This window comes from Oncorhynchus nerka, linkage group LG4, assembly GCF_034236695.1.
Source record: "Oncorhynchus nerka isolate Pitt River linkage group LG4, Oner_Uvic_2.0, whole genome shotgun sequence".
NCBI classification, from domain to species: domain Eukaryota; kingdom Metazoa; phylum Chordata; class Actinopteri; order Salmoniformes; family Salmonidae; genus Oncorhynchus; species Oncorhynchus nerka.
In genome coordinates, this window is record NC_088399.1 from 59,450,220 (window position 1) to 59,468,123 (window position 17,904).

At 42.8% G+C, this 17,904-nt stretch overlaps 1 protein-coding gene across 1 annotated transcript in view; it reads right to left on the minus strand.

Annotated features, from left to right (window-relative positions):
• ext1b (exostosin glycosyltransferase 1b) overlaps positions 1-17,904 on the minus strand; it is a 116,133-nt gene that overhangs the window by 12,691 nt on the left and 85,538 nt on the right. The window contains exons 7-8 of the mRNA XM_029658007.2: positions 11,739-11,834; positions 6,340-6,429 (exon numbers count right to left, since the gene is read on the minus strand). Coding sequence (XP_029513867.1) covers positions 6,340-6,429; positions 11,739-11,834 — 186 coding nt within the window. The remainder of the gene's footprint in view (positions 1-6,339; positions 6,430-11,738; positions 11,835-17,904) is intronic.

A 17,904-nucleotide genomic window follows, 5' to 3' on the forward strand; every position in this document is an offset into this window, starting at 1 on the left:
CTGACCTCTCGCTGGTTGATCAAAGCATTTAAATAAATAATTAGAGAAAAAAGACAGGGTCAGCCTGGTTCCGGCAGCAGCCAGACAGAGCCTGCGTTCCAAATAACACCTTCCTCCCAATAGAGCACACTGCTTTTGACCAGGCCCCATAGGGGAAAAGCAGTCAAAAGTGGTGCACTATGTAGAGCATAGGGTGCCATTTGGGACACAGACAGCGCCTCCACCAGAAACGGAATGAAGAGTGTGTAATAACAGCCACAGGGTCATCACAAAAACAGCCTTTATGGGCTCCCACTCAAAACCTCGTCTCGGCGACATCTGTGTTCTCACGGTGTTATGCCAAACTGTGTGCCTGGCTCAGCTCGAGGAATGAAGAGAAAAGCCACCCCAGGAAGCAGAAATTAAACCCTTATTAAAACAGTCACAATGGTGGTTTCCTCAATATGCAGGGGATTCGCGACGTGATAAAAGATGCCAATTAAACAGAGAGATGGGGAGAGCAAGAAATTGAGAAAAAGAGTGAACATGAGAAAGGTGTAAGGAGTGGGAGGGATAGAGAAAGAGTATGAGAAATTGCTAGAGATAAAGAGGGCAAAATAAAAGAGAAAGATGGATGCCTAAGTACTATATAAGAGATGGGGAGAAGAGAAAGTTGCATGCGGGACAACAGTGAGGCAGTGAAAGAGGTAGGTTTGGAGCTCACTATACTTTCACTCTCTTTCTCCCCATTTCTGTACTGTAGAGGCTTGGTCTCTGTCAGGCGTGTAGTTCTGCCTGGAGCGTGGAGAAGTGGAGCTCCCTCACTGTTTTCAATTTGAGAATACACAAATCTGGTGAAACTATTTCTGGAATATGTTATAAATTACACTGAACAAAAATATAAAATGCAACATGTAAAGCGCTAGTCTCATGTTTCATGAGCTGAAATAAAAGATCCCAGACATTTTCCAAAGGCACAAAACATTTATTACTCTCACATTTTATGCACACATTTGTTTACATCCCTGTTTGTGAGCATTTCTCCTTTGCCAAGATAATCCATCCACCTGACAGGTGTGGCATATCAAGAAGCTGATTAAACACAGGTGCACCTTGTGCCGTGGACAATAAAAGGCCACTAAAATGTGCAGTTTTGTCACACAACACAAGGCCACAGATGTCTCAAGTTGAGGGAGCGTGCAATTATACTGGCAGGAATGTCCACCAGAGCTGTTGACAGATCATTTAATGTTCATTTCTCTACCAAAAGCCACCTCAAACGTTGTTTTAAAGAATTTGGCAGTACATCCAACTAGCCTCTCAAATGCAGACCACATGTATGGCGTTGTGTGGGCGAGCGGTTTGCTGCGTTATGAACAGAGTGCCTCATGGTGGCGCTGGGGTTATGGTATGGGCAGGCATAAGCTACGGACAACTAATGCAATTGCATTTTATCGATGGCAATTTGAATGCACAGAAATACCGCGATGAGATCCTGAGGCCCATTGCGAGGCTCATTTTTTAAGGTATCTGTGACGAACAGATGTATATCTGTATTCCCAGTCATGTGTTAACAAAACAAAAGCTAGCTAAGCTCATGGATGCAAATAATGTTCTTCCACAAAAACATAGCAAAACGACAATCTGTTTCAGTAGCTATAATTAGCTAGCTAACTATATAGCTGGGTGTCATCATCTAATATAACCCTAATTTATAAGATAGTTCTTATTTGATTAATGGTGGTCGGACCCATCTATGTGAAGCTAGCCACAATAAGGATTAACCACAACAGTGTACTTTACGGCTAGCCTTCAAAATGGAAGTATGGCATAATTCTACTTTTTGTATTCATTTGCATCACTGTCAATGACATACTTTTATTTTGAAGGCAAACCTCAAATTCCACTACTGTGTCTAATTCTTATGGTTGCTAGCTTCACAACACAACCTGGTCGAGCCTCACTAGCCAGATGAAGCTAGCTGGCTGCTTATAACGTTAGCTTTGGGCAACAGGGTTAAGTCGCTGGCTAGCAATTTATTTTCATGAACTAAAGTTACATTTCAATAGGCGAACAACGAGTGGCAACCTAGCTAATACTTACTCACAAGGATTCCTAAATCATTGCTAAGAATAATGAAAATGACTGCAGTTTCTTCTGCTCATTCTACAGCTCAGGCTGGTTGTATTGGTGTTAGCTAGGTACCAAGCTAAAGCTAGCTACCCCAGAAGTTGCGGTCGAGCAAATTATGCTTTATTACCAATGCGGTATTGAAAACACATAGTTCGTGGCCGGTGTTTGCAGACTTTTTTTTGTACCGTTTTGACAGTGCTACTGTATCTTTTTTGACACGCAAAGACCCAAAATGGCGTTCCATAGTATATATGTCGTGAAGCTAATAGCAGTGACTCTTACTGTGTAACTCCAGTGGGGCAACATCTGTCTTGGCCATTGTGGAGAGGTTGGAGTCTGTTTGATTGAGTGTGTGGACAGGTGTCTTTTATACAGGTGACGAGTTCAAACAGGTGCAGTTAATACAGGTAATGAGTGGAGAACAGGAGGGCTTCTTAAAGAAAAACTAACAGGTCTGTGAGAGACGGAATTCTTACTGGTTGGTAGGTGATCAAATACTTATGTCATGCAATAAAATGCAAATTAATTACTTAAAAATCATACAATGTGATTTTCTGGATTTTTGTTTTAGATTCCGTCTCTCACAGTTGAAGTGTACCTATGATAAAAAATTACAGACCTCTACGTGCTTTGTAAGTAGAAAAACCTGCAAAATCGGCAGTGTATCAAATACTTGTTCTCCCCACTATAGGTATGCACGTCAGTTTTGACATTGGTTTTGCACATCGGCGTTAAACCAGACATTGGCCGCGATTTCACCAATGGTAATTTTAAACCAGTTACAGAGTTAAATGTCTGTGATGGAAAACTGAGGATGGATCGAAATTGTAGTTACTCCACAACACTAACCTAAATGACAGTGTGAAAAGAAGGAAGCCTGTACAGAATAAAAACATTCTGAAACGTGCAGCCTGTTTGCAATAACTGTTTGACCAAACCGCAAGTCCACGTGTGCCATCGCGCACAAGTTGATTTTGTTCATCCACACCAGAAGCAATCAGGACACGCAGGTTGAAATATCAAAACAAACTCTGAACCAATTATATTAATTTGGGGACAGGTCAAAAAGCATTAAACATTTATGGCAATTTAGCTAGCTAGCTTGCTGTTGCTAGATCATTTGTCCTAATATATAAACATTGGGTTGTTATTTTACCTGAAATGCACAAGGTCCTCTACTCCGACAATTAATCCACAGATAAAACAGTACACCGAATTCATTTCTCATCATCTCTCACCCTTCCTTCAAGCTTATTTTTCTTCTTTGGACTTTATATGGGTGTTGGCAACCAACTATACAGCATTACTACAACCTACCGGGGTGTGGACCTAAGTTAATCTTTCCATCCCCCACGTGGGTATATGCTCCTAAAAACCAATGAGGAGATGGGAGAGGCCAGACTTGGAGCACGTTGAGCGTCACAAATAGGAACAATGTCCATTGTAGCGCCTGGCACGCGAGCAGTGTGGATGCAATGATTGAACAACATAACATGTGTACATTTATTTTGCCGAGCACGCGACACGAGTGGATAGCAGGAAAAGGCACAAAAGTCATTGTAAAAGTACAATGTGGCAAAGAAATAAACTTTTTGTCCCGACTACAAAGCATTATGTTTGGGGCAAAACAACTAGAGGCGAAAGGGACCCACACCTATTTGGCTAGCAGAGGAGAACACGTAAAAATAAATAAAGGAGAGCCGAACACTCTAGGGGCTCAGATGCAAAACTATTTTATGTCCATCGTTTCGACAGACAAGCCGTCTTCATCAGGGTATAATGACAAACATTGCGGGGTGACCTGTTTATATAGTGTCAAAAGACAGACACAGGTGTCTGTAATCATGGCCGGGTGTGGCCTGATATCATTGTTTAATTCTCATTGATTAAAATACCATACAAGAAACATAAATGGATAGCGTACGATCATCGATAAAATTTGTCTACATAAGCCTACAAACATTTACAATAGCAAAATCACAGTGATCACAAGAATGGCTTCAGATCAAAGTCTACGTTGAGACCGAAGGGAGCATGGGTCTTTAATTTAAAGATCCAGGCAGCCTCTCTCCTAGGGAGGGTGACATTTTCGATGCCAATATAACGTAGAGACGAAATTGTGTGGTTTGCTTCTAAAAAGTGGGCCGCAACTGGGTAAGTCGAGTTTTTGCACCTAATGGTGCTACGATGCTCCGAGATTCGTATTTTTAATACGCTCTTTGTTTTACCCACATCATTTTTACCACAAGGACAAGTTATAAGATAAATAGCGGCCTTAGTGGAGCACGTGATAACAGCTTTGATTGGGATCTGTTTCCCTGTTTGGGGGCGTTTGAAGGATCTACATTTATAAGTGCCATTGCATTGAGCACAGCCATTACACTTGTAGTTTTCATCCAGTAAGGGAGCAAATACACGTTGTGCAGGGATATCTTGGGGTGGTAAATCAGAGTTTACCAATTGATCTCTAAGATTTCTGCCCAGCAAGAATACGACCAAGGGAAGATCCATAAACACATTACCGATACTATCATCGGATCTTAGAATGTGCCAATGTTTGTGAATAATTCCCTTCATTTGTTCAGAGCACTTTGAATAGCGGGTAGTTAGAACGCAAGAATGCTTCTTTTTGCGAGACTGACCTCTGACAATTTTTGTACCACCACTGAGTACTACTCTTCATATTTTCAAGCATGGTGTGGTTGCATCATGTTATGGTTATGTTTGTCATCGGCAAGGACTAGGCAGTTTTTTAGGATAAAAAGAAACAGAATAGAGCTAAGCACAGGCAAAATCCTAGAGTAAACCTGGTTCAGTCTGCTTTCCAACAGACACTGGGAGACAAATTCACCTTTCAGCAGGACAATAACCTAAAATTCAAGGCCAAATATACACTGGAGTTACCAAGATAACATTGAATGTTCCTGAGTGGCTTAGTTACAGTATTGACTTAAATTGGCTTGAAAATGTAAGGCAAGACTTGAAAATGGCTGTCTAGCAATGATCAACAACCAATGAAAGAGCTTGAAGAATTTTAAAAAGAATGAGCAAATATTCTACAATATATTTGCAATAATCTTAGACTTTACCCAGCAAGACTCACAACGGTAATCGCTGCCAAAAGGTGATTCTAACATGTATTGACTCAAGGGATCGAATACTTATCTAAATATATGTTGTTGTTTTTTGAAGATAGAATTTTTCTTCCACTGAGTATTTTGTGTAGATCGTTAAAAAAATGAAGACAATTTAATCCATTTCAATCTTACTTTTGTAAATACAAACTGTGGAAAAAGTCAAGCGGTGTGAAGACTTTCTTAAAAAGGCACTGTATCCTACAAGGCAGGCTAACAGTTTGTGAAACGCCATCTGCTCTGAGTCGCTCACGAAACAGCCATTCAAGAAGATTCTGAATCCATATTCCAATGAAACTGATTGAGATCAATCAAATGACTGGCATGGAGATGCAGTTTGGACGTTTCACCGGTAAAACGTGAAGAATTATCATTCACGACAAACAGTAATGGCCTATCTTGAAAAGATGTAGCCTACACCTAAACTTGGACTTGGAGGCTATTAAAACATAGAACGTGTTCTTTAGACAATATGTGTGGCAGACGTTGCAATTGGAGGATGCATTTTATGCATATCCTATAATGATAAGCTATTTCATTGGCTTCATCTGTCGGTATAAACTTTGAGGAAATGACGTCGTCATAAAAAATAATAAAACATTTAAAAAAGCGCTCCCTCACTAAAATAGCACTACACCACTGGTCCCTGTGCTGACACAGCGCCACACAAAGCACAGAGGGCCCTGGAGTAATGCCAACACTGACATCATCATTATCCCTCCCATCAGCAGAACAGAGCAGAGCAGAGGCCACAGCAGCCTGGTGTGCCACTACACTGACAGGGTGGGAGGGAGGGAGGGAAGGAAAAGAGGGGAAGGGAGGGAGGGTAGCGAGAGAGAGACAGAGCGTTGAGAGATGATCATAGAGATAGGGGGAAAGATACAGAGAAGGCGAGAGAATGGGGGAAGGGGGAAAGCTACATGGGGAGAGAGTGGCCATTAAAAAAAACAGCATGAGGTGGGGGTTAGAAAAGCAAGGATTTAAAGGGTAGAGGAAAAGCAGGGGAGCACACCGGAGCTCGGGAGAGAAAGTAGTCCCCCATTCCAACACAGTAGTAGGCAGTATCCTTAGTGATGTGTGGAGGAACACTAACCTCTGTGGTTGAGAGTACAGTGTCCTCATCCAGGCTGAGCACGGCGTCGGTGACAATGGTCTCGTAGGGCAGGAAGCGACTGCTCATCACCTGCATGGGGAGACAGAGTACACAGGGTCAGTACACTGTCCTCTGTAGCTCATTTGGTAGATGATGGTGGTTGCACCGTCCAAGACAGTGGGCTTGATTCCCGGGACCACCCGTACGTAAAATGTATGCACGCATGACTAAGTTACTTTGAATAAAAGCTTCTGCTAAATGGCATATATTATTATATACTGAACAAAGATCTAAACGCAACCATTTCAACGAATTTACTGAGTTACACTTCATATAAAGAAATCAGTCAATTGAAATAATTCCCTAGGCGCTAATCTATGGATTTCACATGACTGAGCACAGGTGCAGCCATTGGTGGGCCTGGTAGGGCATTAGTCCACCCACTGGGGAGCCAGGCCTAGCCAATCAGAATGAGTTTTTCACCACAAAAGGGCTTTATTACTGAGAGAAATATTCCTCAGTTTCATCAGCTGTCCAGGTGGCTGGCCTCAGACGATCCCGCAGGTGAAGAAGCCGGATGTGGAGGTCCTGGGCTGGCGTGATTACACACGGTCTGAGGTGGTGAGGCCGGTTGGACGTACTGCCAAATTCGCTAAAACAAGGTTGGAGGTGGCTTATGGTAGAGAAAGGAACATTAAATTCTCTGGAAACAGTTCTGGTGGACAATTCCCACAGTCAGCATGCCAATTGCACACTCCCTCAAATCTTGAGACATCTGTGGCATTGTATTGTGACAAAACTGCACATTTTAGAGTGAACTTTTATTGTCCCCAGCACACGGTCCACCTGTGTAATGATCACGCTGTTTAATCGGCTTCTTGATATGCCACACCTGTCAGGTGGATGGATTATCTTGGCAAACGAAACATGTTCACTAACAGTGTGATTCTGGAGACAAGCGCAGGAATGCCTAATAGTTTTTTTTAGTAAACCCAAATTACGGCGCGCCGTGTAAAGGCACGGAGACGAAGACCAAACAAACACGTAACAAAACACAGGGTTGAAACCCAAAACAAAAGAGCGAGGAGCACCTCGAATAAATAACACATGCAGAATGATTATCACACGGGGCGAGACCCGTAATCACCTGCGCAATCCACAATGGCGCGAAAGCCCAGAACACACAGCACAGGTACTCACACGCACCAACGGACATTATAACAATAATGGACCGGACATTATAACAATAATGGACCGCCCAATGGAAACCAAAGGGCACAAGTACTAATCAGTGGGAATAGGGGACAGGTGTGCGTAATGAAGGTTCCGGAGTGATCCGTGACAAACAGGGATGTAAACAAATTTGTGCACAAAATTGGAGAGAACTAAGCTTTTTGTGCGTATGGAAACATTCTGGGATCTTTTATTTCAGCTCATAAAACATGGGATCAACACTTTTCATGTTGAGTTTATATTTTTGTTCAGTATATATTACAACGGCACAGCACAAGGGTGGGATGCCGATACATCAAGCACTGGAAAAGACATGTCCCAATAGACATGAATGGGTTTCTTTAGTCTTCTACTCTCCTTTCGTGACCAGTTAGGAATATGGTAACAATACGGCGGAAACCTTACTATAGATTGGATTGAGATTATCTGCTTGAATGTTGTGAAACCCTACAAAACAAACACTAGCTGAAGTAGCCCTCGTCTTACACGACACAATTTCCCCTTTCCTGATTGTGACAAGCCCGTATTTTCAATTTCTACCATACCATCCATCCATACCATCCAATACCATACCATACCATCCATCCATACCATACCATACCATCCAATACCATACCATCAAATACCATCCATCCATCCATACATTTACTGACTGAGCTGAAAGCCAAGGGTGGAGAAACACACACTCAAGTCTGTGTATCATGTATATTCACTAGAAATCAAACACACCCCACAAGTACACACAGCCTCACGCACTCATTCAGCCACGGAACCACACACATGCATGGAACACAGACACTTCACACACCCCCCTCCTTTCAAACACTCCGTATAACAGCCACACACTTCCTTGTAACCTTTTCTCTGGAGACAACACTCAGCTCTGAAGGTCGGGTCATTCCAGGAATCCCTGTTCTTTCGAAAAGCTACTGCTTACATTAAAGAATGTGTGTGTGTGTGTGTGTGTGTGTGTGTGTGTGTGTGTGTGTGTGTGTATACTGCATAAAGCATTTGGTAGAGAGACTAGAGAACAGAGGCTGATTAGTCAAAACAACACTTCGTACCCGCCGACCTCTGCCACAAAGTGCCCTAAACGGAACACATCTTGAATGACTCAGATTGCCGAGGAGTGCGACAAAAACAACAAATAACACAAATGACTCCAAATGTCTACAATTCCCAGCCACGTTTTAGTCGCTCAGAGAGAGAGATTTGCACATCACAACAACACTATACATAATGATATTTGCAATGCCTATTATTTTGGAACTTCTGTGAGTGTAATGTTTACTGTTAATTTGTATTGTTCACTTTTGTTTATTACCTACTTCGCTTGCATTGGCAATGTTAACATGTTTCCCATGCCAATAAAGCCCTTGAATTGAGAGAGAGAGGGGGGGGGATAAGATGAGGGGGGGATAAGATGAGGATGCGATTTCATTCCCCATCACAGATGGTTTTAATGTTAGAAGTGTGACGTGTTTACCTGGGGGGAGGGGCTTGTACGCGCTAGGAATGTGAGCTCTTAGAGAAGGAATCAGCCTCCCACATTCCTCAGAGAGGGAGGAAGAGAGAAGCAGGAAAAAAAAAGAGAGAGGGAGAGAGAGAAACGGTGAAGTATAGCGAGAGAGGGTAAAGAAAGACTGTGCGAGAGAAAGAGACACACAGAGACAGAGAGCGGGAGCCAACAAAATGTGTGGTGCAAACCACAATAACACTGTTGGGTGACCCAGCGGGAGAACCTGGGTCTCGAGCCCCCAAAGTAATGAGCAGTCATTCTGAGTGCAACATTCTAACAGTGTAATTAATACATTCCATAATCATTTGGTTGTTTAGGAAGGCCTTGGATAGCAGAATATGATTGTTTTATTTATTTCAAATGACATAACAGCACTTTAGTTTGTTACTGTAGGCTATGTAACCCCCAAGCCCCCCACACACACACAACAACAACAACAAAAAATGAAGTGTTGAATAAACCATTTTTGTGGAATGCCTTTGTTACAACTATGAAGCAAAAGTGTTGGAACACGGTAACAGCTTCTTTTTATAACGATAACGAGAAGACAAAATATACACCAACCACCAAGACCAGAGGTCAAATGACGAAAACAGTAGCCTAAACATCATTATAAGCGCCAAGTGGCCTTAGTCACAATCAGCACAAAAAAATGAATTATAGTGTATACAAGTGTTGATATGACTGCAGTAAAAACGATATATTGTCAGCTCGTGCTTATGTTGTGTGCGTCTTCACGCAATGGCATCGGTTGGATTTCGTTTAGCTGTTACCCCTTGTCCCAACAGTTAACACAAATCTTCATAACACTCACTTGCTTGACACACGAACATACTTGGGTTTGGTTGTAAGTGCGTAGTAGTCGCCCGTTTCCTCTTGGTTGTGTTCTCGTGGTCTTGTCATTCTTCAGTGTGGAGTACAACAGCTGTGCAGGTGCCTTATTTTGTGCAGAGGGAGGGAGCTCCCGTCTCACTTTGTTAATGGTGCCGGACAGACTTGTTTTCTTTGCAAGCAACTTGAAGTGAAGAAATAGTCCATGGTGACACTGCTCCCATTGCCGACGTAAGGTTCCACAAGCCTCAAGACCACATCTTCTGACACTCACTTGCTTGTGGATATTTTCTCAGATGTTGAAAGACATTCAGCGTATACAATAAGGCACGCTCTCACTGTGCACTAGACTGATATGATACGCTTGGATTCAGTGGATTGATATGGGGTAGATACCATTTTAAGATTAGAATTAGAATGGATCAATACAACAGAATGGCCCGCCCTGTTCTTCATTCACTATTGGCGATTACATAATTATGCATGACATGACCTCCTAAAACTGGTTGTAAACTCCAGTTCTGTTTGTGATATTAAGATTCTAACGACGATACGGTGTTATATAGACTTATTTAGGAAGGTTCAAGGACGGGGGAGCAAGACTTAACAAAATGGCAGAGTAATAAAACAATTAAACTCATGCAGTCAAAATTGATTTAGCGGTTCTAGTGTTAAGCTGAAGAGTCGTAAAGCAGTGCCCACATGGCCACCATGCCAGCCCAGAGGCGCCAGAAATAGCTCTCCTCTCCTTCTGTGTCCCCACTACCAACCGCCAGGCTGGTGGCTCAGAGAGGCTCGCCATGTTTGGCTGGGTCCGCCACAGTAAACAACAAGCCAGACGCAAGCACAACAAACCACAGACCCGGCTGTACTCAACTCTGGCTGTTGTCGCCGACCCACAGCCCAAAACCACGCTCCCTCTGTGATTGACAGCGCAAGAAAAACACTCAGGGATGTGGAGAAAAACCAAAACCCCGCCCACTCTGTTGTGACTGACGAGTGAGAGAAACCACTTGGGTTGATTGACAGCTCAGCAAACGTTTTTGTGGCGTTAGAGTGGCTCTCAAACTACTGCCTCAGATCACGCTTCCTGTGTCAACTTTGACCTCTCACGATGTGAGACACTTTAGTCGAACCCCCTACGGAATACTGACTGACTACAAAGCGTTGCAAAGATGAGAAAGATTATTGCAAAGATTATTTCCTTGACAACTTACTTTACCTAAACAGTGGTCTGTGGCATGGAATTGCAAAGTAAGCTGTCAGCTTATGACATCTGCTATGTCATGCATATGACAGCGTTATGCAGCTCCAAAGTCAGAAGGTTAAGTCAAAGGAAGTACAGTATGTCGATGCCTAGAAACTACTTCTCCAATAGAAATCCCTGACCACACCTGAAGGCGATGCCATGGCGACGTTAGCCAGCTAAGCTCATGCCTAGGAACACGTCATTGGGTCTAAGGGTCGTGTCGCGCCGAACTGCACATGTGCAGGCCGTCAAATCAAAAGGCACTCCTTCAGTATAAGGTGGGAGCAAACAACATGCTCAGCTACTTAAGACATTAACCCCAAACCTCGTTCTGGTTTGTCGAGTCGGCTTCGCGAAGCGTTCCCGGAAGTATCGCAATGTTGGGCTTCTGGGTTCAGAAACTCTGTTGTCAAATGATCAAAGCATAGATATACGTCAAAATGATGGCACTGAACAAGGCTTAGGGGCACAGTAAAGCCAAAATGAAGACATTCTATTTGAGGGTGTGTAGAGAAACCAAAATGGCAGCCCAGCTCTTGAAAGGACATGCGTGCGAGGCAGGCTCACCTTGTTTTCTCCCTCGATGACAATGACGGGCACGGAGGTTGCAGGCCAGCGGTGCTTAGCAGGGAGAGGCTTGTCACAGTTCCACAGCACAATGATCTGAGACAGGAGAGAGACAGAGGGAGTTGGTGAGAACGGAAGAGACATGGAGACAGAAACATCCATTGAGATTATAGAAGGGGTGGGGGAGTTAAAGGTGTGAGAGAGCAGGAGAAAGAGATCATGAGAATCACAGATATGACATTCTAAAATTACACTTCATTTTAATTTACTAACCACATAACATCACATTCCCCCATCGTACGCCTTCAACATTTCATTATCCAATTCAAAACATCTGACATTTAAATCCATCCAACCACCCCACAATTGAGAGCTTAAATGGGATTCCTATTATTAGTATTTGGTAGCATTGCCTTTAATTTTTTTTAATTTGGGTCAAATGTTTCGGGAAGCCTTCCACTAGCTTCCTACAATAAGTTGGGTGAATTTTGGGCCATTCCTCCTGACAGAGCTGGTGTAATTGAGTCAGGTTGTAGGCCTCCTTGCTCGCACACGGTTTCTCAGTTCTGCCTACAATCTATAGGATTGAGGTCAGGGCTTTGTGATGGCCACTCCAATACCTTGACTTTGTTGTCCTTAAGCCATTTTGCCACAACTTTGGAAGTATGCTTGGGGTCATTGTCCATTTGGAAGACCCATTTGCGACCAAGCTTCAACTTCATGACAGATGTCTTGAGATGTTGCTTCAATATATCCACATCGTTTTCCTACCTCATAATGCCATCTATTTTGTGAAGTGCACCTGTCCCTCCTGTAGCAAAGCACCCCCACAACATGATGTTGCCACCACCGTGCTTCACCTTGCAAGACTCCCCATTTTTCCTCCAAACATAACAATGGTCATTATGGCAAAACAGTTCTATTTTTGTTTCAACAGACCAGAGGACATTTCCCCAAAAAGGGAAATCTTTGTTCCCATGTGCAGTTGCAAACCGTAGTCTGGCTTTTTTAAGGCGGTTTTGGAGCAGTGGCTTCTTCCATGTTGAGCGACCTTCCAGTTTATGTCGATATAGGACTAGTTTTACTGTGAAAATAGATACTTTTGTACCCGTTTCCTCTAGCATCTTCACAAGGTCCTTTGCTGTTGTTCTGGGATTGATTTGCACGTTTCACACCAAAGTAAGTTCATCACTAAGAGACAGAAAGCGTCTCCTTCCTCAGCGGTATGATGGCTGCATGGTCCCATGGTGTACATACTTGCGTACTATTGTATGTACAGATGAACGTGGTACCTTCAGGCGTTTGGAAATTGCTCCCAAGGATGAACCAGACTTGTGGAGGTCCACCATTTTTTTTCTGTAGTCTTGGCTGATTTCTTTAGATTTTCCCATGATGTCAAGCAAAGAAGCACTGAGTTTCAAGGTAGGCATCCACAGGTACACCTCCAATTGACTCAAATGATGTCAATTAGCCTATCAGAAGCTTCTAAAGCCATAACATAATTTTCTGGAATTTTCCAAGCTGTTTAAATGCACAGTCAACTTAGTGTATGTAAATGTCTGACCCACTGCAATTGTGATCCAGTGAATTATAAGTGAAATAATTTGTCTGTAAACAATTGTTGGAAAAATTACTTGTGTCATGCTCAAAGTAGATGTCCTAACCGACTTGCCAAAACTATAGTTTGTTCACAAGAAATTTGTAGAGTGGTTGAAAAACAAGTTTTAAAGGCTCCAACCTAAGTGCATGTAAATTTCCGACTTCAACTGTACATGCATAAAGATCTGCATGTCATTGTGGCAGAAAACACTGCATGAAACCCTATACACTTCAGTTAACACAGACACACACTCCCTCACACACTTTCTCTCCCCTTCTCACACAAAACACACACGCCTCTCTCACAAACGTACACCCTGCTCCCGACTTTAAAGTTAGGCACCAAACAGAATGTAAGGGGCACCAGAAAGAGACCAATTGTTTTATTTTTATATATAGTTAGGTCTCTATGAATCCTTTGACGCATCTCATGAGTAGCAGACCTTTTTCCTTTCTTCCAGTGCCAATCAAATGTGCATAGACCTACTGTCACGTTACCAGGGCGATAATTAGCTAGGTAAAATGACTAAACAACACTGTTTGTTATCAAACCAATCATTTGTGGGCCGGGATTAGGTTAAAACGCCCCGCTCATATGGTTTGCGAAGTGATATAAAATGCGTGTGGGAAAAAACCAAACACATCTGAGCTAGAGACCAGCCGTTTTCCTTTGCTCTAAAGTTGCAAGCATGCCTGTTGCAAAGCTGTTTTTAAAACCCTCTGGCACTGCTGCGTGACAGCGAACTTGCAAAGCCTGTACTCAGCTGGCCTGTGCTCTTGGTTATATCAAGGATGAAATGATATACAATGTATTAATGTAGCACACTCTGCACACTGCTCCAATGTATCAAATGTACAAATGTAACAGAAGACTGATCAAGGCTCCATCCCCGCTCGCCACCAAGGCTAAATTCTATTTGAATAGATGTGCAGGAAGAGCGGATGGAGAGAAGCAGGTGAATGAGGACTGGTGGGGGATAGTGCCGTGGCAGTCATTCAATCTTGTCAAACCATTGATTGTCAAGCAAATAACTGCTGGCCTCACGGTAATTGACCGTTAATTGACAAACACATTTAGCATCTCCTGTAGTCCATTTCAGAAGAACAGAATAGCATACTCTGATTTGTCCTTATGTTAGGCCCTGATATGGCTATGCCATATGGACGTGGGCTACACTAGTTCATTTAGCAGAATTTTGTGTAATTACTTAATATTATTTTATCGTATGAAGAATCAAATTGAACATAGCTGAAGAGAAAGGATATTGTCTCCAAACAATTTGAGGAAGTGCGCACATGCGTTTTTTCTGTGTTGAGCGGAAAGAGAAACAGGTCCTCCCTATATGCTTCATTTAGAGTTACTTATGCAACTTCAGTTGTGATACAAACGTTGGGCCATATATGTTTTAATACATTCTAAGGCTCCAATGATGATTTGAAAAAAGTCGCATGAAAGGCATGAGCTCTGCTTTGTTTTTTTTTTACTGTGTGCAGGCTACACACACTTCATCAGTCTCTCATTCACAATTTGACAAGCACTTGAAAATGACTCAAATTTCCCAGCGGCATCCCCTCCGTGGCCGTAAAGCTCCTAAAATAAATCCATGCCTTTTGTGGCCAGTGGCCGTTGTGCTCTTGGGCTGAATATAATAATTACAATTCCCTTCTCCTGTCAGGGTGCTCCTAAGCACCTCTCACTCACATGGCTCTCTCAAATATCTCAATTCTTATTAGCCAAAGCCCGTCACGTAATTGGGTCCTTCTCACAAGCTACAAGTGAAGACAGACACATTTGGGACGCAACTGTGCGTATTCTTATTCGAATTCCGAGGTGCATAAATGAAGACGTTGGAAGAACTGTCCACATTTACTTTGGTCAGCCAGCAAGATGAGTAGGCCTAACGGACAACAAAAGCACTAGCCTATGTCAATCTACGATCCCCAATAGTACAAAAGTTGACTATTCTATGCGAGAAATAAATATTCCAAACATAGTTTGGGACAGTTGTGGAATGCAAATAGATCCCAAATGAATACAAGCATCAAAACACCTTTTGAAAGCGAATGAGGCTGATGTAACAGATCAGAGCATTTAGCTGAAAATGTTGATAAACTATTAAGGCTATTTCTTCACATTAAAACTGCAGCAATGCTAAATGCAATCAATTAGCGGGAAAACACCATTCTCAAAAGTGACCACAAATGTGATTATGCGTGTAATTATAAAGGTGCATTGTTATGGTGAAAATGATCTTCCCCAAACTCGAAACTCACGAACTGCGTACAGTGCCTTCGGAAAGTATTCAGACCCCTTGACTTTTTCCACATTGTTATGTTACATCCTTATTCTAAAATTGATTAAATTGTTTTTTCCTCACCAATCTACACACAATACCCCATAATGACAAACCAAAAACAGGATTTTATCAAATATCACATTTACATAAGTACTCGGACTCTTTACTCAGTACTTTGTTGAAGCACCTTTGTCAGCGATTACAGCCTTGGGTATGAGTTTCTCTCATTATTCTCTGCAGATCCTCTCAAGCTCTGTCAGGTTGGATGGGGAGCGTTGCTGCACAGCTATTTTCAGTTCTCTCCAGAGATGTTAGATCGGGTTCAAGTCCGGGCTCTGGCTGGGCCACTCAAGGACATTCAGAGACTTGTACTGAAGTCACTCCTGCGTTGTCTTAGCTGTGTGCTTAGGGTCGTTGTCCTGTTAGAAGGTGAACCTTTCCCCAATCTGAGGTCCTGAGCGCTCTGGAGCAGGATTTCATCAAGGATCTCACTGTACCTTGCTTAGTTTGTTTTTGCCTCGATCCTGACTAGTCTCCCAGTCCCTGCCACTGAAAAACATCCCCACAGCATGATGCTGCCACCACCATGCTTCCCTGTAGGGATGGTGCCAGGTTTCCTCCAGACGTGTTGCTTGGCATTCAGGCCAAAGAGTTCAATCTTGGTTTCATCAGACCAGAGAATTTTGTTCCTCATGGTCTGAGAGTCTGTAGGAGCCTTTTGGCAAACTCCAAGCGGGCTGTCATGTGCCTTTTACTGAGATGTGGCTTCCGTCTGGCCGCTCTACCATAAAGGCCTGATTGGTGGAGCGCTGCAGAGATGGTTGTCTTTCTGGAAGGTTCACCCATCTCCACAGAGGAACTCCCGAGCTCTGTGAGAGTGACCATCAGGTTCTCGGTCACCTCCCTGACCAAGGCTCTTCTCCCTCGATTTCGCAGTTTGGCCGGGCAGCCAGCTCTAGGAAGAGTCATGGTGGTTCCAAACTTCTTCCATTTAAGAATGATGGACGCCACTGTGTTCTTGGGGAACTTCAATTCTGCAGAAATGTTTTGGTACCCTTCCCCAGATCTGTGCTTTGACACAATCCTGTCAGTGCTCCACGGAGAATTCCTTCGACCTCATGCACTGTCAATTGTGGGACCTTACATAGACAGGTGTGTGCCTGTCCAAATCATGTCCAATCAATTGAATTTACCACAGGCGGACTCCAATCAAGTGGTATAAACATCTCAAGGATGATCAATGGAAACAGGGTGCACCTGATCTCAACATATTTCAAGTCTCAGAGCAAAGGGTCTGAATACTTTTTATTTGTCATAAATGTGCAAAATGTCTAAAAACCTGTTTTTGCTTTGTCATTATGGGGTATTGTGTGTTTTTTTCTTTTTATTTAATCCATTTTAGAATAAGGCTGTAACATAACAAAATGTGGAAAAAGTCAAGGGTTCTGAATACTTTCCGAAGGCACTGCCAGTTAGGCTCTACACCCGTTGCAAAGCGGATTAATGTGCTTAATTTTAAGAAGTCCAATTCATCCCAAAGGTGTTCGATAGGGTTGAGGTCAGGGCTCTTTGCAGGCCAGTCAAGTTCTTCCACATCACCGGTGTGGTGGTAATACAATCACCTTAACAGTACAGAATGCAGCTGTGATATGCACATGAAAGCGAAGTGGACATTATTGGATCGGTGAATATAAGAGACTAGTAGTTGCTGTTGCTTAAAACATTTACTGAATTTATAAACAACTGACTTAATAACCATTTTTTAAACAGGCGCCAGCGGGTTATTTAGCTCGGTAGGGGCGAAAATGTTGGTAGTATCAAATCAAATTTTATTTGTCACATACACAAGCAGATGTTAATGTGAGTGTAGCGAAAGGCTTGTGCTTCTAGATCCGACACATGAAATGAAAAAATTCTAACATGTTGGTATCATAAGTTCAGTGTATCGTGTATGTGTGTTTCAGTATGAGTGTGTGTATATGTGTGCCAGTGAGGTGAGCGACAGACACAGTTTACATTTACATTTACATTTAAGTCATTTAGCAGACGCTCTTATCCAGAGCGACTTACAAATTGGTGCATTCACCTTAAGACATCCAGTGGAACAGCCACTTTACAATAGTGCATCTAAATCTTTTAAGGGGGGGGAGGGTGAGAAGGATTACTTTATCCTATCCTAGGTATTCCTGAAAGAGGTGGGGTTTCAGGTGTCTCCGGAAGGTGGTGATTGACTCCGCTGTCCTGGCGTCGTGAGGGAGTTTGTTCCACCA